This window comes from Ips typographus, linkage group LG4 (assembly GCF_016097725.1).
Source record: "Ips typographus isolate SLU linkage group LG4, UJ_Ityp_2.0, whole genome shotgun sequence".
In the NCBI taxonomy this organism is placed as follows: domain Eukaryota; kingdom Metazoa; phylum Arthropoda; class Insecta; order Coleoptera; family Curculionidae; genus Ips; species Ips typographus.
In genome coordinates, this window is record NC_138425.1 from 10,583,563 (window position 1) to 10,606,284 (window position 22,722).

Consider the following 22,722-nt stretch of genomic DNA (forward strand, 5'->3'; position numbering starts at 1 on the left):
CTAAAATGTCAAAATCGTCAACTATTTAACTTACAATTTATCACGTGACACTATATAGCGTTGAAGACCCGTGTCACATGATAAAGCACGAACGTTCAGTCTTATTACCCAAATGATATTTAATAACTTGTCAATGTCATTTTCATTTTACAACCAATGAATCTAACCTTACTTTTTCCCATGTCATCAATGTAAAAAATAAAAACAAATTCTCATATAGTGAAAACTGGATTGTTTTTCAGTTTTATAAAGTTTTGAGCCAGAGATTTAATGAAACATTTATCATAGACTAGCCTGCAACTCTAATAAAATCAGGTAGGGACCGAAGAATGTTTGATAATGTATTTAATACTCCATAGCTCTTGTTTGAATACCTTTCCAGCTAGTAGTTAAATGTTAAAAACTGGCAAGTTTCTGCACTGATATCAGTTCTAACATGATAACCTATAGTTCAGAAATACCTGGTCAGTTATTCCTTTAATTATCTCTGAGCATGTAGAAATAGATTCTTGCAGATAGCAGTCTCAGAAGTTGTAACTTCTGAGGTCTTTGACATTGTTTTATTAGTCTCTGAAACCATACTGAGTCATCTTCAGTACTTTGTTTTGTATGTCAGAAACTTAAGTGGTACTTACAACTCATTTATACAACTTTTGTATATTTACATTGACACTTTCAGTTTTACTTTGCAAGATCCACTGTCCAGCAGTCACTAGTACATTTTCTTTGTTTTTAGTTCTGCAACTCAATCACAATGGAAGGAGTCACTGACTTACATATAGCTAAAAATCTAGAAGACCTGAAACGTGTTGCCAAATTTGATTATTTGGGTAAAAACCCAAAACTGCTAGAAAAGGCTGTAAAAAATTTATATCATCAAATATTGCGCGAAAATTCTGATCAAGAGAAATGTTACATTTTTTGTTTACGTTTCTTGTTTGTTATTAAAACTCTATGTTCTATTGGAGATGAAAGATTCTACAAAATTATGTTTTTATCTGAACAGTCCAGAGTCAATAATAAATTTGAGGAATTGGAACAAATTCTAGAAAAAAGATATGAGCTTGAAAACTTAAGGGCTCTGAAGAAATCATTTGATAATAATGGAGTCTCAGCAAAGCCTTCAACTGAGCTGATTAAGTCTGACATAATTCCTGAAAAACAACAACTGTTTCCAACAGAGTTTGTATATGTAAAGGAATTGTATTTAGCAATTCAAGAAAATGCCAACATCCTAATTGTTGATATACGCCCTGCTAATGAATACTCAGAATCTAAGATAAAGTTTGAAAATATTATAAACATTCCAGAGGATCTTATAGTACCAGGGCTGTCTGCAAATGTTTTGGGACAGAAACTGAAAGATGAAACTCAAAAAATTTGGAACAAACGTGATAGCTTTGATGCTATAGTATTTATTGACTGGAATTCCAGTACCGAAAATATTACTAGTTCAAAGTTAAAATATTTAAAAGATTCTGTTGTTGAATGGGATTGCCTACGCAAATACAAGCAACATCCTGTAATAATTAATGGAGGGTTTAAAGAATTTTTGGAGAGTTACCCAGGATCTGTAACAAATGTTCATGTTAACTTTATAAGGAGCAATGAAGACATTGATGAACTGTTAGAACTTGATAATATCAGTTATCCAGAACCTGAGGAAAATGTGTCTATAATGCCACTAAAACAGTTCACTTTAGAACAACTGGAAGAGTCAACTAATAATGAGGAAATCATGGAGGAGGAGCCGGAAAGCGGAAAATTCCAAGAAGACGAAATTTCTAGCAGTACATCTTCATCAGATGATCTCAGGCCAATATCCCCTAAAGGTGGAGGTGCCGATTTAAGTACATCTTCTGTAAACTTCTATAAAGAAGAACCAACATATGATTTTAAAAGTAAAATTGAGGAGGAACGACTTAAGCTGCTTATGGAGGCAAGGAATAAAAAGAATATGGCGATTTCAAGTGAAAATAAGGAGAATTTCATTGGAGACAATATTGGGTATAAGCCAGAGTATGATCTGAAGAGGAGTGTTTTACCTAGACCACCAACAATTAGAAGGGATATCAAACCTTTGAAGGTATTTTATTTGACAGTAGTTTGTAATAAGTTCAAGTTTTATAATCTTTTTTTAATCTGTTATGTTTTTGTTTTAGGTTTCATACACTTTTGGTGGATGGTGTGGTTTAGTAAATATAAAAAACACCTGCTACATGAACACAATCCTGCAATGCCTTAAGTGTATTCCAGGCATCAGAAACTTCCTCCACTCTAACTACACTAATCGTATAACTAGAAAAACTCCGCAAATAATTAATGAATTTGCTTCAGTAATTAAAACATTGTGCGAAGGCACTGAAATGGACAAGAAAGTGTACAGACCTAGTGAATTCTATGACGTTGTATGCAAGCTGGAACCTGTGTACAAAAAAGGAAACCATGAAGATTGCATGGAATTCTTTCTGTTTCTTTTCAGTCACTTGAACGATGATTTTGCCTACGATATTAAAAAAACATCGGTAATGATCGAAAGGGAGAAGGCGTGGTACAATCAGTTGCAAGGTCGTACATCACTTTGGGTAGATTTGTTTTATCACCAGTTTAAATCAACTAAAATATGCCAGACTTGTCATTCTACTGCTGATTCATATGAAACTGATAACACTTTGATGCTACCTGTACCATATCGACCAGGATTAAGAACGGTTTACCTAAAAAATTTAATTAATGAGTATATGGAAGATAATCAAATCCTGGACTATAAATGTTCTAAATGTCAAAACTTGGGTGTGGTAAACATAAAAGAAGTAGTTGTTGCTCCAGAAATTCTTGTTATAGTACTGAAACGGTACTATCAAGATGAGTACCAAGAATCTAGAAAAAATAACGTTTGTGTAGTTTTTGACTTTAATTTTGTTTTTGGAAACTGTGAGTACACGTTATATTCAGTGGCAGAACATCGTGGCACTATGGAGCATGGTCATTATTTTGCTCACGGCAATTTGAATGGTACCTGGGCCGAATTAAACGATGAAAGAACGGCTAGATATACCGGGGATTGGGAGAATATTAGAGGGTCTGTGTGTGCCTTCTTTTACTCTAAAGTTGTTAAGTCTCATTCCTGAATGTTTGAGTTTGCACAGTTTTAATTTTCTACTGTACTAAGAGAGTTGACCATAAGCCAAGCATTTACATTATATGTCTTATTTATTTAGTTTATTATTTCAAGTTGGTAATGAATATTGTTGCAACAATGAAATGTAGGTAAGTCAGATTTCCTATCACCAATTTGGAAAGTATTTTTATGTGAATAATAGAAAGCCTTCTAATAAAACATATTTTATTACTTGCTTATTTTTACGTTACAAATTACTGGTAATACCACAATACTATAAATAAATAGTTATGATATATGGCAAAACTCAAAGTAAAATGGGTGAGGTAACAATTCACTCAATTTTTCTATTATACCTACATTATTATGTCAATGATTTTTGCCATAGGTGCTCGTCTGTGATCTAATTTGTAATATGTATATTGGCTTTACTAGGAAGATGGTATTTGGTGGATGTTTTATGTAAATATATACTTTATCAAGACTTATTTTGGGTCATCATTTTCCCTTGATGATTATGAGTGTGACTCTTTAGAGGTATCTTAATAAACACAATTTTAAATAAAAATATCATACACTTCTTTAATAATTTTTATTTATTAAAAATAGTTAAAAAATGTAACAACATAACTTTGTTAGTGTCACGGTCGCAATGACAATAATTTTGGAAATATATTATTTATGTAACTTAACGTTCATAGAACTTTACAGTTTTTAAAACGCGATCTAAGTTTTGATTGCATTCAGACGTAAACTATCACAGCATTTCTGATACATATTAATCTGATTGGTAATCAGATCTATAATTGGCTTTCGGTATCAAAAGTTTTGACGTCCAAATGCATCGGTAAGCCTACAGTACTACTGGCATTCAGATTTGTGAATTTTAAGTTAATACTGAACCAATGTTTTGGTGTGCTAAAATTTTACATGAATGCAAAAACAATCTAAAATCTTGGAATATCCCTAAAAATCGCATATTTACACTTTCTTCTAATAAAGTGTACTTTTTGTTACATGTCTAGTTTGTGTTGGTTTTATTTTAATTATTTACAGGTGTTAATTACTTATTAAAAAAAAACATAAAGTTTCAGAAGTATGAAAACTTTAAAAGGCACCGGTACCGAACACTAATATTAATTCATTAATTAGCTAACCGAAACTTGTTTATACACCTACAATGGTATTTTCGAGCTACTTTGTCCGATAATAAACAATTTTTTTAATACAACAATATCTCATATTGCTTCCTAATAAATACAAAAATTGAGCAATGGCTTTACTTTCTACTCCCAAAATAGTTTGGCCTCAATAAAAACCACCTACACCGTCCGTGTCTATAAGGATTCCATAATAGCGATTTAACATCTTAAAAACAAGGGTAATAAGTAATTACTAGACTAGATTCATTTCCGCATATGTTACTAAGTGTTTGGATTTATGGAATTTGATACATTATTACTCATGACTGGATTGCCAAGGGGGCTTAAGGTCCAGGGTAATTAATATTAGAGTTTCAAGGTGCAATTTTGATACGTTTGTCGAGGTCATGCCTGGTTCGCCCTTGACCGAGATTTATAATAATCGTTGTATGTAATTTTTAGATTGTTCAAGTTCATCTGCTTGTTGTAATTCCGGCATGTGATTTACAAGTTTCTCTCCCAAGCTTAAGTGTGACAATCTAGGAAGTACTAACAAATATAAAAACGACTCTTTCGCTGCTTAAAAATAGCTCAGCAGCATTACTATTGCACTTTTTGCAACTTACACCCCTATATCGCAGGTACTTATATGGATTCCCTAATTAGCTTATAACCACCCATATAATTTAAACGTATAGTCTTTGATCGCTAAGAATACGAAACACCAGGTCATTGGTCTTTTAATCGCTGATGTAGCTGACTGGATCCGTTCACACCATTCACATAGTAATCGCTAGCATCTTTTACTACCCCGTTTAACTTTGAGCCTCCGTTTTGCTGGGGAAGAGCGCCATTTAGTCTGTTGGCTTCCTTAGCCCGAGCTTTTTCTTTTAAAGCTTTCTGTGCGTTCTTGTAGGACTTTTGGTAGAAGTCTTTGAAGAGGAAGAAGAAGAGAACGGCGTGAGATCCGATCCACCAAGCGAACACTTTGGGATAGTTGCAGTCGATGAAAAGTAGTTGGAATGCGTGGACCATGATTGCAACGAATTGGACCTGAAAAATTCAATTCAGAAAATTAGGACTAGAAAAAAATTGTAGAATATTCACAGCAATTAATTGATTAATATTTGGATTATGCAATATGAAAGCAGTAGCGTTGATACAGGTGGCAGTTGTATATGTGGCTTTAATACCTTAAAGTCAGGTAATCTGTGATAAATTTATGTATAGATTACTGTATTGCAGTCATAAATTGATTATAGTGCCTGAACGTAAAAAATGCTGATATGTAGAAAAAGTGAATTATTAGGTATTGAATTCAAACTAAAGTAGTAACTTACCATTTGAAGGGTGGTAAGATACTTCTTCCACCATAAGTATTTTTGTACTTGAGGCCCAAGGGCAGTGAGGAAGTAATAGAAGTACATCACAATATGAACAAACGTGTTCAGCAAACCAAAGAATGTGCTATGCCCACCTAAAAGAGGAAACCAAATCAGGTATTGTGCATAATATCAAAATTATTGTCCTTCAATAAAAAAAAACACTTTTATAAAATTATATGTATGAAAATTACCAAGTTGCGTGACGGTCTAGGACACTCTTTTAAACAAAAACAAAATGATGTGAGTGTAATTTTAATGGAAACATTAGTATATGTATAAATACAGAACGAAAATTATTAGTTATTTTCAATATTTTAATGTGTTCTTTAACCAAATTCATTTCAACTGTTTTGTTTACGTGAATATAAATGCAAATCCGCATTCCTACCTGGACAGTATTTTACTCCGAACCATACTGACATGGGCATAATTCCGTGATGGATCACATGCAAAGTGCTGATATGATCAAACTTTTTTCTTAAGACGAAAAATAGCTGCAAATAATAATTCAAATTAAATAATTTAATTAATTATAGTGTATGTGAAGACTTACAGTATCAGCAAACTCAGTGAATTTTGAGAAAAAGTACCACCATGATGCATTAACCATCTGTAAATATAGTTTACTTGAATTGAGTTTAAATTTAATTTTTGCGAAGTAACTTACTCGTATCGTTGAAGGTTTATTTGAATAATCCACTGGCTGACATTTGAAACTATATTCTCCGGTAAACCAACCACTCATACCAATCTAGAGTTTAAGTTTATAATAATAATTATAAATTAAGCAACAAATAATAAAATATACTTACTTCATAAAATAACCAGACACTAAAAATTACTTGGAAGAGATTGTAGAAAATTAATGTGTTTTTCAATTGGAATGGTTTTCTGTTCTCCATTATTTTTGGACCTAGGAACTGCAAAAAAATCAATCATTAGTCAAATTTAACTATTCCTTTAAAATTAATGTAATTGAGAATTAATTTATGACACCCATCGTGCTTTATTGAACTTTAGATACAGAAAATGTATCGATAATAAATCACCTATCTACAGGTAAACAAACAATTTTGCATGATAATAACCAGTTAAGCTCAACATTTTTTTGATACGAATTTCGCATGAATGGTGGAAAGTTTCTAGTGCCGTTTTGATGTTATTTATTAGCAAATAAACGTTTCTAAACATGTAGGTACTGACACGTACTGATCTTGTCATGGTCATAAATTAAACCGGAATTAACATATTGCCTTTTTTCCAGTATTCGGCATAAAAATGTATGATATTCAAGCGGAAATACACCCGCATAAATATAAACAGCACGAAAATCACGAATATATGGGAAAGGACGCAAATTTATTGAGCAAATATTTCTTTTTTTCTTTAGTTTGTGAGAACGTTTTTGACATGACAATACAAGTACAACAGAAGAATACAAGTACAATAGAAACTACAACAACTTACCTTTGCTATATATACATATGAAAGACATAATCCTAATGTGTACAATGGATTTGCTACTAAAGGCCAATCAGCAGTTCTAGAATCTGAAATTGAACGATGATCAGTTAGTATAGGATTTTTACAATACGAAGTTTTAATTGTCAAGTTAATACCTAAATCTCGATTATATTTATAAAATTCAAGATTCAGACATGATGACTTATTTTCTTATATCGTTTATACCTGGCTTAAGATTGAAAAGTCCACTATTTGAGAAGTTACTAGTTGCGGCAGTCATGTTGTGTATATCTGAAACAGAAAAAAAAAATAAGAAAGAAAAGATAAACTGAGTTTTTTGCAATAATATTGTTATGTTTTCATTAAATGTAATATAAGAAAAAAACTTATTTGGAAATGACTTATTAAATAATAAAAAGTTGCTTACACTTTGGTCAATTCCAACTTTTTTTACTTTTGTCTGAATGTGCACGCAATCTATATCAAGCTCGTAATAAATATTTCGTCGACCCATTTTTCACTAACAACTTGTTTGGATCAACCAAGCCGTTCATTATTATATCATTTAATAGGAATTTGGATCAGACTTGTGAAACTGAAATTCCGTTAAAAATTAATGGATCTTCAAGTACTTTTCCTTTTGTTGATGGTAACGTGTCGCAAGTTTTATGTAAATCACTTCTTCAGTATCCAAGTTGTAAGAACTTATTTGTGTCCGTCTGGTTTTAATGACCAGTACTTAATGCTCTAATAGCACACATTTATGAGCAGCTAATGGGTATGTATATTGACCAAATGTCTGGTGGACAACTGAATATATTGACCGCACGTACTGAAAATCCCCATCGAAGTGTTTAGAGAATTACAAAGACTTGTTCAGGTGAAAAAGCTTTTTGTTTGCTGTAAGTAGAGGAATTTTAAGTGCTAATAAAATCCCAGAAGTTAACTGACACTGGGTTTTTCTTTACAAAGATTCAAATTACTTTTATTATCTACTATAGTGTAGTATTATTGAAGATGTGTGAATATTTCATCACTGTCTTTGTATAGTGAAATAATAATCATTGATTTCACAATGATTTGCTTCATGACTCACATGGCACAAACACTTTAGGTATACATGTATGCTTAATGGATATATTCCTAAATCAGTAGTGTTGACACTACTACAGAATTACTACATCTCAAAGAGAGAACTTATTTATGCTACCACCAGTGATAAATCAGTATTTTAATTCAAATTAATATCATAAATAAGTTGTTATTTCCCATAAACAAAAATTAATCAGCAGTTAGAGATTCTAAAGACAAATTAGAATAATAGGTATATGAAATCAGTGAAGGTCGGCGACGTTAGGCGCAATACTATTGTTGACCTACCTTCAAAACGTCTAAGGCAAGGAAGCCAAATTCAATCTACAATGGGTAATACATGTCGAAGATTACGAAAATTTACTGGTAAATTAATTAACTTGACCTAGCATTTTTGTAGTAGATCGTGAAATGAGAAACACCTAGGCCACGTGTGCTTGGAATAAAACTCGAAAATCATCATAATGAACACTTGCTAAACAAGAAAGTTTTTTCTGTATAATTAATAGATCAAATATGTCGTTTTAATAAAATACATAAAACGGACAGGTGTACTTGTTCACCATAATTATAGCACCACATTTTAACTAATTTTTAATTCATAATATGTGCACGAGACTTTCCTTGTTTGACGATTGTTATTTAATAATGAATGATATTGTGTGTATGTCATTTGTAACAGTCAAATTATTTAAAGTTATTGTAACTATAACATTGTTTTATTGCTATTATTTAATGTTAAAAGAAAATAAAAAAGAAAATTTATTGCCTAAAAATTAAAACTATTTAATAACAGTCATAAAGGCAAATATCTTTAAATTAGTGTTTTTGGTTAAATAATTAAAATAATCGTAGCTTTTTTGAGATATAAAAAATATAGGACAACAATAACAATTTTCTAAAGTAATAATAAATACCTACATGGAAACATTAGGTCAAATACACAGTTAAGGTATAATTATTTTTTAATTGATGTCATCAATTAGAAAGCTGGAATTTTACGCTAATGACTAGAATAAATGTTTGTCTTTTTGATTGAAATATAAGTTGCAATTTCTCGTTAAAATGATTTGCATTTTGATGACCATTTGAAAAACAGTCGTCAGTAATCAATGATTTTTCTTTCTGATTTTCGACAGAATGTGGTCATAAAAGTATCAATTTACTAAATGGGCTATTAAAACTTTTGCCAAATTGTTGACAGGCGATTTGGCAGAATTCCAACGATTTCTGATACTGCTGTGGATTTGCCAATGTAAAGATTTTAATATTCTGCTGCAAGTAAAGTGCTCTTATGGTTAAGAAATGAATCAGTTTTATTGCCAACTTTTATTAACTCTACAATGCTAATACAATACGAACCAAAGATATAATATACTTTGAAATGTACGGTATACACACCTACTGGTTTCCAAAGTTTAGATTGTTAATCATGACTATTCCGGGTATAATTCTAATTCCAGTAGGAGGTATAAATCTAAATTAGTGCTAACTTCCCACAATAACCAAACACATTTAGGAACTAAATATACCTTTGATTTTACGTATATTTTTGTTTTTCGTTACACATGTAAAACTGACCGCAACCTTTGCGACCTGCTGCCTCATCGTTGCTGACCCTGGCCTAGAATAAGTGTAATTTAGCAAAAAAAACGACGTTATGTAATTTTACTGCCTCGTCACACCTGAATCATGATTTTGTCCAATCATCTGTATGTGTGTATATGTGCCACTTGCTGACATTGAGCCATTGAAGGAATTTTGATTAGAATTTGTTGGGAAATATTGATGATGCCTTTAAACTCGGATGCTTATATGGAAATAGATGCATTACCACAAATACTTACAATTTAAATTGTACAGTCAATATTGTTTACGGGTCACCAAGAAAGGACTTTTGTCTTGTTTATTGTTAAAACTTGCTTAATGGATAATCATTATAGTCGAGTTATCGAGAGATTTTTAACTAGAACTAGAATTCGTATTTGAAATACAGAGAAATGTAACAGTTATATCTGGCTTTGGAGTCAACTTTAATTAACGTTAATAAAGTCATTAAAACAGTATTTTAGATGGTCAGTTATTAAGACAGGTGAAATGTACTTTTTTTGTCAATTTTAATAAACACGATATTGATAACTTGAATTAATCAGGTAGTCCTAAAAACCTTAAACAAATTAAATGGTAGTTTTATATTTAAACGCCAATAAAAACAAAAACTAGTTTGCAAAATCCTACACGTGAAGGTAAATTACGCATTGGTTCTCATATTATTATAGTAGGATGTGTTGAGCAAAAGGTTAATAGTTATGGCAAGGTTTAATAAGTTGTTTAGCATATAGTCTTTCTTTTCCGGAAATTTTTGGTTGATCATAGTATTTAACCTTCGTCAAATTCAGATCTAGGTCTAAGGAAACACTTAAAATTGAAAAATAACCTTTCTTCAGTTCGTCAATGTAATTTTTTTTGAACAGCAGTTTTTCTCTTCGTTTCATATATTAAATCAACACAAGGGTTTTGTTTTGAGTTGCCATAGAAAATGATTTTTTCAAGACATTTCAACAATCAGTCTATACAAACCCATAGTAATTCAAAATGACTTTCCTGTTTTACAATTTCCTGTTGAATTTAAATTAAATTATTAATTCAATACGACTTCTGTCGGTTAGGTTTCCATATAAAATGGATTTTCTCAATAGGTCAACGTTTATTTATTAAACAAACATGAGATCTAATGAAAATTCAATTTATTTTTACCTAAGCCAGATTGATTACGTGTTTTTATTGTAAAACATTGTGATACATTGTGCCATATCACTTGCCAGACATTAAGAAATAATTTTGAATTTGACCAAAACTCAGATTCAATGTTTAACTGTTAATCAAGAAGCAATAATTATCGTAAAGTTTATAAAATAAATATATTTGTGTTGCTGCTAGTTAATAAAAATATTTAAAAATGTGTCATCTAAACAAAAGGTTAATGGTAGTAAAACAGATAATTAACCAAACAGCATCTGTTTCTAATGTATAGGCAAACAAAAACATACTCGATTATCCTCCAACAGTTTTTATTAACAGAATTTCACTTCAAATTAGAATTTTGACATGCATAAGAGAGTACCTAGGTGTAAGTGAAAAGGTAATGTATTTGCTTAACCAGAATATCTACATTTACCACCATAAAATAAGAATCATTAACGCTTTAAGGATTATAGACATTTGTGTTTGTACTAAAAATCTTTTTACTTCCTTTATTGGCCATTTCTCTTGACAGACAGATAAAGGAGGTTAATAGTACAAAGTTTGTCGTTTGTAGAACTCAAAAGCAAAAATTATACAAGAAGCCACGTTAAAGAAACCTTTGAACTATATCATCACAAAGTATAAATAAAATAGCATGGGCATCAAAATTTATTTTAAAACTATTGGGTTTTTTGACTGTAAAAGGAGAAAAAAGCAAAAGTTCGTAACGAATTTCTAGTTGTGCACTGCCAGTCAATATAAACATTTAGATTTGTGCCACCGTAACAAAAATGCTGCTGCAACAATATTAAAACTGATGATTAATGGTTAATTTCAGTCAGCCGGGATTTGTTGATAGTACTACAGCGCTTCTGTTTGGAATTCACTTGTAATATGTAAACAAGTTAATGACATACTTTTTGAGACTGTGATCTGACATTAAAGCAAACCTATGCGATTAGTTTGCTTGATTCACACTTTGTAATAATTTCTACTGGATGGACAAAAATGTAGTTTAATGTTTAGATGGAAAAATTTAAGGATTGATTTAATATTTAAACAACATTCCTTAAAGATGTGTGTGATTTTTAGTAGTAGGTACTTAAATTTTATGTGTGTGTTTTCAAATAGCTAATGGTGGTTATAATTCAGACCTAGTAGTCACAACTTTTTTATAGGATTTCAAAACTTGACGAGAATTTAGTGTTAATAACATTGTTCCCTACTTATTGACAAATATAAGCACACTAGTTTAATACATGAATGTTTCAGCCACATTTGTACTCATACATAAATGTATCCGTTCCAAGCAATAACTACCGGTTAATACTGAATTAGGTTTCGCTTTTCGTCGTTAAAGGTAATTACACATAATCTCATTAAATTTTCATGGAACCCACAGAACGGAAAGTTTTTGGATACGCGCACGCAAATTAACTTAGATAACTGAACTAAATAGGTTATCAAAAATCTAGACATACAAGCCCCCGGCATATAGAGTAGATAAAGTCAGATAAAGTTTTATCCCTATAATTTATATTCTGCAGGTAACAAAAGTCATAATTACGTAAGAATTCAAGGTGCTTATTACTCCAGTTATAAAGCACGTGTCTGGTAAACACGGTCTGTAATAATAAAAACAAAGGCTCTTCAAGGTGGTCTCATCTTTTTTACTAGTGTTTCAATTTCATACCTGATTCGAATTGGGGAATGATTTTGATTTGGATTTATTGAATTTTAAACCATCTGTAGGCGAGGAAAATAATAAATGAGCAATTTACGATCAGTAACACGAAGTGTATTATGATTAATTAAAAATTGTTTTTTTTTACAGTTTTGATATTTGTTCCAGTCAGTTATTGCATTAACCCAAGTAGGATGAAGCTTCCCGACAAATTTTTGTAATTATTATGATCGTAGTGGTTATGTTACATCATTATATTGTCGTATACAAATTTACTTTGGACTAATATTGGTTGTCCTCGTTTCCATTAAAATTTAAACTTAAGCAAACAGTGTAACTAATTAAGACCATAGGTAATTATTAACTAATTAAACATTTAATTACTTATTTAAGACCTCAATTGTAATTTAACTGTGCTCAGAAAATTATTTTTAAAAATTTTGTATTGTTGTTAAGTCCATGTAAAATAATTCATATCGAATGATTTGCACTAAAGTCAAACCACAAAACATAATGAGTGAAATTAGTGGCCAATCTAGATTAGAACGTGCTTATTACTCTGTACTGGTAATACTATACAATCACATTTTATATGAACCATTTCATAATATATGTCACTTAAAAATGTTAATAACAGAGTTTTTTAAAACTGAAATAGATTTAATTCTAACGATATACAAAAAAAAAAAAAATTTAGTATTTATTTACCTGGTTTAATAAATGATAACACACAAACTGTATGAATATTCAAAAGCTTCTGCATTATTATGTGTGTGTCATTCACCAAGCCTGAAGAATAGTAAATATTATGCATGACAGTGAATTCTCCTGACAATCAACATTTTTTCCATAATTAATTAAATTGAAACTCGGTGTAGATTAAAAATTATACTAGTTAATACCTGTCATTGTGTCCTATTAATGATTCCGGAAGGAACAAATTCTGGATTACCAAACCAGCACAAACCAGCTAAATCTTCACTGTTCCTATATCAAAGAAATTGTACCGGCAAAAATAGCAGCAGGTACCGAATACCGTCGGTACTTATCAGCTGTCTGCTGATACCGTGCCACGAAAGGACTAACAAAATTTTACTCGGTGCGCCAAAACGATATGTTCGATCCCCACTGTTTATTCGACGTCACTGTATACAAAAATATCCAAACATTATTTAAACTTTGTTCTTGTTGTGATAATGAACCTTAAATAATTAGTTTTCCTAGTAGCGGTAATCGGATTCGCTTATAACATTGGTGTTTTGTTTGTCCGAGTACAAATTTTCTGCATTTCCACTACTAAACAACCACCAACATACGTCACTTTTTAAATTGGTTGTTTTGCCATTGAAATAATGTATCTAAAAAAAATCTAATTTATGTAACTATAACTTTAGAGTTTTAATACCACCTATTATAGTAATTGTTGGTAGTTTTAACTTTTTACATTTTGCATGGAAGTTTAAAATAACGGTAAATTTTGTAACACAAATGATTTTCAATGCTACAATCAAAGACCGTTACAATTAAATGAATACAAAATTTGAATTGCTGATCTGAAAAAAAACAAAAATAGTAAAAAATTCATCTGTGAATTTTTTTTAATAGAATCTTTCTTAACAAAAATTTACATTGTTTAGCATATTATCAACTTGTTTAAAGTAATAAAGTCAATGTCACACTCAAAGTGAATTAGAAATCGTGTTACTAACTGCGAACAACTAAATACACAAGAAAATACTTGGAAACAATTACCATTTCCAGATTTGCTATAAATTAAAAATTTATATTCAATCGTCAATGAAAAGTAGCCAAAGATTAAATATCATAAGTAACTAATAGGTTGTTGCAGTTTTACGATTGATTTACAGGAAATTTATTGCAATGTATGCACAATAAATTTGAACTACCAGAATTGATTATGTGAGTAAAATACTTCTTTCGATTATAGTGAATATTGCTAACAAAACTTAACTAGTTTGTATTTGCTGTTAACAAAATAACATGTCTCCGTTTGAATTTATTAGTAATATCATTAAATCGTAAGTGTAATCATTTTCCAATGCACAGTTATGACCAATATGTCCTACTCATTTTAATAATAATAATCATTAGCCACTTTTACGTAGTATGTTATTACGTGCAATGTCTAATGGTTTCATATATTAATTAATTTTGTTTTAATTTGTAAAAATATTGATTTCTTTATATTTGAGCCAAAACAAAGCTGTGTATTTCTTTCTTCAACACTTATCAGTGCATGCATAATCAATAATAATTACACAGAGTTTCTACATTTAAACAATACTTAATACATACTGGGTATTCTTCCATATATAATTACTAATAATTACCTTAGTTATTGACACGTGATCACCAAAATTACGTTGGTAATAAAAATATTACAGAAATTTCTAATTGATGATCAACTTTTCGACAGCATGTTATACTTGCATAATTACGTTGTTTATTGTTTTTAGGATATGATAAGCTTATAATTAAATAACCGAACCCCATGTTCAATTCCAGAATTTTTGCGGTTTTTGTCATTAAAACGCATTTACGTGTTAATAGGTAATTCAAATTTTTTGCGTGTAAAATTCCTAGCCCCTAAATTTAGCTTTCCCACTTAATGGTGTGTAATGACGTTAGCAGTTATAGGAGACACGTCAACTGCAAAAATGTTTTGGACGGAATTTTGATGATTGGAAATTCAAGAATTCAGTATACCTACATTATAAGTAAATAAGCTGGAAACCAATCAAGCATTCAAAATTATACGAAACGCTGAATAACAGTGAATACATATTCATGTTTTAACTTTAAAAGACCGGTTCGAGAATTCCATTCATTTTCTAAAAAGTTCTAAAATGGCACTAAAACGTACTGGTTTGAAAACATTATAATAATTATTATTAACTAAAATTCTACGAAGTTAATTTAACCCACTTTTCCTGACATCTATAGTACCGGCATTATTAATAATTTCAACCTAACAATTAAAAATCTACCATTTATAAATAGCTTTATGACAAATGGCTGTACAAATGAGGATATACGTATGCGTAATAATAATGGTAATCGGAAATAGGCGTTTTGAGGACGATTGCCTTCCGATTGAAATCAGTATTGTTGTTGTTATTTTCAATAAGGGACAAAAAGCGGAATAAAAATTTTTGTATGCAGCATCATTATTCATTATAACGTCAATGTAACATTATTTAGCTTGACATTTGATGTGATGATAAATATCGTGATATTGTCACGTAAAACTAAATGTTATAACCATCAATCCAATTTCGAAGGTTTCAAGTTAGTTTAGTGGAATAAATGTCAAGATTCCATGAAGTGGCCTTATGATATTTAAAAAATGCTTTGCATCTGTAAGAAACATTTTTTGCTTTGATGATAAACTGACTGTTGAAAAATAAAGTTATCCTTCCTCAGGTTATAAGGTAGAAAAGAATGTAATAATACACAAACCTTTGTGGTTTAGCATTTGGATACATACAAGCGCAAGTATTCGCATAATGGAAAAATATTGAAAAATGCAATTTTTGACAAAGAAAAAGAATACGTAATAGTTTTCCTTATAAAATATATTGTTTCAATATTAATCTCCTATATTTAAAACGACACTACAACTTGGGATAATAACGTTGAATAGTCATAAACAATAAAGCAATTTGAAGGTGATCGAACCTACCTACTTATCACAATGTTGTTTTAATGACAAATCTAAATAATAACATATTAACACTGTTTTGTAATACAAGTATAAGTTTTAACATCAAAGTCAAGTAACAATGATTAACACCTGTCTGCTATATATGAACTCTAAAATAAATTTACTTATTAAGCACCTGTTTAATCAGTTTTTTTTTTGATAAAAATAAAGAAAAAAAAAGTTGTTAGGCTAAATATGCAACATGGCAAAAATAGGGGTTTTGCAGGTAGGTTGAGTTTAAGATTAAAATCATGTTATTTATTTCCCTTTTATAATTGTTTTGTCTTGAAGAATTTGACATAATGTTAATTTTATTAAATTGATATCCATGTTTGGTTCCGATTACCGATGTACAATAATATGTCAAAACAACAAATCAACAGTTAAACGACTTCAACAATAAAATCTACAAGAAATAAATAATAAAATAACTAAATAATAAAGCATTACAGCAATTTAAATCTGGCTTGAGAGTCAATTCTTGTAGCCATCCAGTTTGTCACTTAATGAACAGAAAAATATTCCTTTTTTATTTAACACAAAGGTTATTTTTGGTCAGTTAACCTTGACTCAAACAGGATTGGTCAAGGATTTTAATGCTATTTAAATTATACAATTTAAAAGCACATTTAAATGTTCTAAAACAGCAAGTAGGAAAAAGGCAAGAAGATAACAAGATGAACTAATTTTTTGTTAAGAATCGTTCATGTAATAACATTTTAACGGGGATGGGTGACATATACTGGATGACCCAGAATTTGAAAGACAATTTTTTTCAAAATTTATATCAATAAAATGTTTTACAATTAAAATTCACCTTGTATATGTAGTGAGTTTTAAAATAATTGGTGGTTAAGTTAGTTAACCCTGCCATTGCAATTAGAGAACAAGTTTTCAGATTTCCGTTTTGTTGATGGAGTATCTGATTTCTGTGCCTTAAAGGTCAACTGCTTCTTACTTTTTTTTTGTAGCAAGGTTGATACAATTTTAAATTCTATACAATGAACCTATTTCAATTTTTTTGTTCGGTTGAAGGGATTGAACAACTTTACAAGTACACCCTGTATATAGTAAAGTGCGGACGCACGTCACTTTATCAATTAATTTGGGGTATCGTAGTACGATTTGTCTCGATCCGGTCCGGTCGGCACTATAGTCGGAATATCTACTAATAGCATTATTAGCAAGGAAGCAATTCTCGCAACAAATCCCACATTTATCTACTTACGTAACGTATTTATAAATAAATTAAGTATCTTCAATCACAGACACGGAATCACTATAGAAACACCGCGGCAATTCACAACAACAATAAATAAATCAAAGTAGAATTCATAATATACACGGAAAAATTTCGTAAAGAACGAAGGCAGAAACTATAGTTTACGGCCCGGAACACCGGCAGCATGGAATCGTAATAAATTTAAGAATGAATATACTCTCACGTGGGTCACGTGACCAGAAAGCCGCATGCTCGTGGAGTAAAGCATTGAACCATGTTATGTGCAAACAGCTTGCGTTTGTACTGTGCGCCGTCTTGCTGCAATCAAAATTTACTTCCACTTCGATTGGCTTTTTGGGGTAGTTTTTTTCTGGTTTTAGAGGTTGGAATTGTCTACTTCGCGGACAAGATACACATGGTGTAAATGGACCAATAAACTTTTATCACCCTGTATTTTCTCTAAAGTTGGTTGCAAATCGAAAACTAATTTTTTGTCTAATTAACTAATTTGGTAAACAACCTACAGTTAATGTAATACAAACACAACTAGGCAGTTTTATGGAATAATTAAAGACAAAATTTACTAAATTAAATGTAATTATCACGTGGACATCAACAATTAGCAGTCACTGTCAAGGCCCCTACTTAATACTAGTTAATACAATTTGTGTAAAAAAATGTAAATAAAAACTTATACATTAAATAGCACTAGTACTTTTTGTTCTTAGAAAGAATAAATGCTTTTATCAGTCTTATACTAGAATAGTTTTTCACCATTTTCAAGAGATATTTTATTATAATGATGTCAGCGAAAAACTTTGCACTTTACCAGCAAATTAGTCGATTTATCAGATGAATTTAAGGCCATTAAAACTTCTGTCAAGAGAATCCAAGTGGTAAAAGAACACTATATTTGACGTTGACAAATTTAGTTTTGGTTTCTTATTTATTCTTGCTTATTTGTGTAAATTTGGCCCTAAAATACTGTAAAACTATTTAATATGAAATTTAACTTTTTTTGACAAAATTCATGTCAGTGACCCAGATATTTTGTACAAAGACAAACCGTATCAGTAATGTAGTGTGGTTGAAGTGTCTGAGATTGACGCTAATTGCCATGGGACACCTTGTAAGCACACTTTAACTCCGTTGACATTGTCACAATCAAATAAAGTAATGTCAATATTATACAATCATCGCAAGGTTACACCAGATAAGGAAATAAAGAAGTAATTTGTACAAATAGTCAAAAATCAGATATAAAAAAATCTTTAATCCAAAAAGGACATTCAATATAATTGAATTTACAATCATATTAATAAAAAACAACTTATATTAAACTAACTAATTAAAATCTGGCTGTTATGTTGTACAATTAAAACATTACAACTAAATTATAATTAAAAATTAAAAAAAACATCGGACTGTCTCGTGGCTACACATAAACGTTGTTAAATAGGTATTTGAGTAATTTTATAATTAAAAGTACATAAACTAGTCTAGGCGATACAAAGTGTTTTCAAATCGATTAAGGCAACAATAATTAGAAAAATAGTCTATTATTCTTACTAACCAAAATACCTACACTAAAAGCTTAATTAGTCAATGTAATAAAGTCCAAACTTTCAAAATAGTCTCTCAAAAATAGTCTGGTAATAAAAATGTTCAAATTTGTCTAACAAGTGAAAATCCTCATAAAAATGCAATTTTTATTTAAAAAAATACCCATTTTGCCTTATACCTGCCTTATTTAAAATACTTCTATTTTCTACTAATTATCTTATTTACTTTCTTACTATACATTTTCTGTTTTGCCTTATTTAAAATCTACTGACTTTAAGACAATACGCAAGTCATTTTACGTGAACCATCCTGTACATATATTCTAAATAAATTTTCTTTAAACTGTAAGTACTCTAGATTTAGAAAATGACACACTTTGTGTTCATTAATGAGTATATGACAATATGAATTTACTGGTTTCACTGCCAATAATTCACAAAATTGAATATTTAAAAGTAACTGCACATATTATAATTAAGACTTCTAAATTTGTTAGTAATTTACCATCATTTACCACAAAAACTGTCTAGGACCCAACCTCAATTAAAAGTAACGAATGAGCTTATGTTTAAGTTGTAGTGGAATATTAGTGTTTAACTTTAATTAGCTACTGGAAGTAAACATACAAGTAGTTAATAGAAAGTTAGTCGATTTTTTTGTTAAATTACTATTTACTAACGTTTGGGTTACAATTTAATCGTAGCACATAAAACTAGTAGTCTAACAATAGATTGGCACCACTAAGTTAACACATATTTACACTCATAGATTCTACAAAAAATAAATATTATTTTTAAATATATGGGTTAATGGGTTATTGTAATCGAATATGCGAACACCGATTCTATTACAAAAGACATTGTATATATTTAATTTTGCGACACATCATGGCAATGCATGTTCGAATAATTCCTATGCAAGGTGCATACTAAACAACAGTGATTAAAAAATGAACGCGCATATTATAGTAAAAATAAATAATACAAAATAAAACAACGTTTAGAAAAGCACTAGCAAATATTGTTAGCTACTTACCTAGATTTAGAGAAATCCCGCATTGCTGAGTTGAAATCAGTGGTCTAAGTACCATTTGTTAATGGTGCTAGAACCAAATACACTCATGGCACCATTAAAAAACAGTGCTCAAAGCCAAAGTCGCTGATTTTTGTTATAGGTGTTATTCCCACAAAATAATACTACTACAACTACAGACCAAAGAGGAATTACTTAAGTATAGTTTAGTTGTCACACTTGGTTCTTAAACACAAAATAGATATTCCCTTACAACCGGCTACAGAAAACCACTGAGGTGATGAAGGTAAGTTGAGAAGGGTCTACACAAAGAAAAATACCTAAACACTGACTGTCATATGAAGGAAAAGTGTGAGTCCTTTAATAAAAAAGTAGAACAAAAAAATATATCTATTTACTGTAAGTCACAAATAGGGTTATAAATTAAGGTGTTTCTTTCATTAAGAATTCATATAAATTGATGAAAAAACTATTCATTACTTGTTTTACTTTATGATTAGTTGAAATATTTTTTTCAGTGTAGTTGGCATTACCCACCACTCTACATTTCCTTCCTATTCTTTTTGTTGTTATTTTTTGTTGTATTTGGTTAGATTAAATTACACCGGGTATCAAATTTGCGACCGCATCGCATTTTTTTTTATTATATGAAGCGGATTTGACATTCAGTTATTTAGCAAAGCACTGTTGCATTAGTGACTTTCATTGAAAGGTTCTAATAAATTGCAAATATCCTATTAAAATTTAATTACTTGCATGTGAAAACATTAATGGACAAGACAATAGAAAGGAGAAAGGGAATTTGGGATTCTAAACTCGAACTCTACAGAATTTCTGAGAGTGGCAGAAAGTTCTGAATACATGACCATGGTAAAGTTTACGTAACAGAAGTTTAGTGAATTAATAACTGACACATACTGAACTGTCCCTGAATTTCACTTAGATTCTGGGTAGAAAAAGTTATGATGGTTATTAAATCGATTTTTGACGATTTTTTAATCGATGTAGTTCGATTTTAATTTTAGGTACTGTTTTATTTATTGGTCATTAATCCCAATCTACTCCAAAGGAATTTTACATGCTAATTTAGAATGGAATATTAAATTATAAATATAGTCTGTTAAGAATACCATGAAATCTGTATTAACCTGTTTATAGTACACGGAAAAATAATAAATATAGTTTTCCAGTTCAGTTAGTTTTTCATTTTTTATTAAAGCACAAACTAAAAATTTGACATTTTTTTCTTGTTGACAAACAAAAGAGTATAGTGACCCGCTACGTATAAAAATTGCGGCACGGGGTTCAAAAGAATAATTAAGTAATATGCGAATACTCGAGTACCATTCTGAAGTAGGTACCTGCATGAAATTCAATAGTTTGGGAAGGTATTATTTTTCTTATATGCTTGGCAGATTTCCTTGAACGACCTTTTTTACTTCACTTATGCTATGCACGTTTTATTCTTGTGGGAATTTACCCGTCGCTTCAATGCTAAATTATTTGCGACTTGGCCTGTACTGTGAAGTTTATGGTTCAATCCATAGAAAAAGTTACTTTGTGATTTACTAAACAACTTTTTAAGGTGGGTAATACCCATTACAGGCAAGGATGTTAATTGAAATATTCACACTACACATACATAAATATAATCCAATTACAAATACACGATTAATGGAATGATAGTGGCTTAAAAGAAAACGAAAAGATTAATCTTCTGCACAAGATAACTGCGTACAAATATGTAGTCAATGAAGTTTGCCCTGAACATTGGACATTAAAAAAAACATGCAATTAAGTTCGCCGGTTTAACATTAAATCCAAAGGACATTACAATAAACTGCAATTTTAAAACCAGTTAAACTTCTCAATGGTTCAGTTTTGATATACATGAGATAATTCTACTTATAAGAAGCCAAAATCAATGGAAGATAAGATAAAAGAATATTGAAAATACTTTATGGAACATAAATGTAAAATTTACGTTTATTTGTGGAAATTTTTATAGTGATAGTGAATGACGAATTGTCATACATCAATGTTAATTACTTTTAAAAGTCAATTAAATACAATTACAAAAAAGTTAATACTGAAAATGACGCAGATAAAGGAAAAACCCCTTTGTAATTTAACATTTTAGTAACATCCTGGCTATACGACCTACACCACTACATCAGGAACATTCTGATGCGAATTCCAGCATGCAAATAGTAATAAAAATACCATTTACCTGAAGTTTATGAGTGTATGCTTCTATTACACTCTATAAAAATTCCAACGTAAAAACCGTGTCTCTGTGCCCTTTTCAGGAACACTACGTCCGGCAAAAGCCATATAAAGCACACGCATAATTACCACATTACAACAAACAACAAAACAAACCTTACCTTAAATATTTTGGCTAAAATTTTTAAAATTGGATTTTAAAAACCGTTATTACCAAAAAACATGTTGACAACACACAAAAGAAAACAACAACCGCCAATTTCCAATTGATCGCGCTCTTTGGTACGGTGACTCACAACTACGCGGTTGTATAGGCCCTGTG

General features: G+C 30.4%; 2 protein-coding genes and 1 long non-coding RNA gene across 3 annotated transcripts; 1 reads left to right on the forward strand and 2 right to left on the reverse strand.

Annotated features, from left to right (window-relative positions):
- The first annotated feature begins 161 nt into the window (after nt 1-161).
- On the forward strand, nt 162-3,609 carry LOC145727440 (uncharacterized). The gene is made up of 3 exons (XM_081976999.1): nt 162-315; nt 737-2,086; nt 2,163-3,609. Exons 2-3 carry the CDS (start codon nt 755-757, stop codon nt 3,129-3,131), a joined length of 2,301 nt encoding a protein of 766 aa, XP_081833125.1. The 5' UTR covers nt 162-315; nt 737-754; the 3' UTR covers nt 3,132-3,609.
- Nucleotides 3,610-3,698: 89 nt separating this feature from the next.
- LOC145727442 (very long chain fatty acid elongase AAEL008004-like) lies at nt 3,699-13,727 on the reverse strand. Its single transcript, XM_081977000.1, has 10 exons — nt 13,536-13,727; nt 13,342-13,422; nt 7,338-7,403; nt 7,116-7,198; nt 6,461-6,568; nt 6,316-6,399; nt 6,202-6,258; nt 6,037-6,142; nt 5,604-5,740; nt 3,699-5,316 (listed from the first exon to the last, which is right to left on the reverse strand). Exons 1-10 carry the CDS (start codon nt 13,540-13,542, stop codon nt 4,993-4,995), a joined length of 1,053 nt encoding a protein of 350 aa, XP_081833126.1. The 5' UTR covers nt 13,543-13,727; the 3' UTR covers nt 3,699-4,992.
- A 2,485-nt stretch (nt 13,728-16,212) lies between these two features.
- LOC145727443 (uncharacterized) lies at nt 16,213-19,485 on the reverse strand. The gene is made up of 2 exons (XR_014177886.1): nt 17,586-19,485; nt 16,213-17,525 (listed from the first exon to the last, which is right to left on the reverse strand). It is a non-coding gene; the product is annotated as an uncharacterized LOC145727443 (long non-coding RNA).
- Nucleotides 19,486-22,722: the final 3,237 nt, after the last annotated feature.

Excerpts from the sequence above, each read along its gene's own strand:
- LOC145727440 (XM_081976999.1), top strand. The coding sequence starts at position 755 with ATGGAAGGAGTCACTGACTTACATATAGCTAAAAATCTAGAAGACCTG. Across the intron at positions 2,087-2,162 it reads GGGATATCAAACCTTTGAAG|GTTTCATACACTTTTGGTGG; the intron begins GTATTTTATTTG and ends TTTTTGTTTTAG.
- LOC145727442 (XM_081977000.1), bottom strand. Across the intron at positions 6,259-6,315 it reads ATAAACCTTCAACGATACGA|ATGGTTAATGCATCATGGTG; the intron begins GTAAGTTACTTC and ends CTATATTTACAG. Across the intron at positions 6,143-6,201 it reads TCACTGAGTTTGCTGATACT|CTATTTTTCGTCTTAAGAAA; the intron begins GTAAGTCTTCAC and ends TATTATTTGCAG.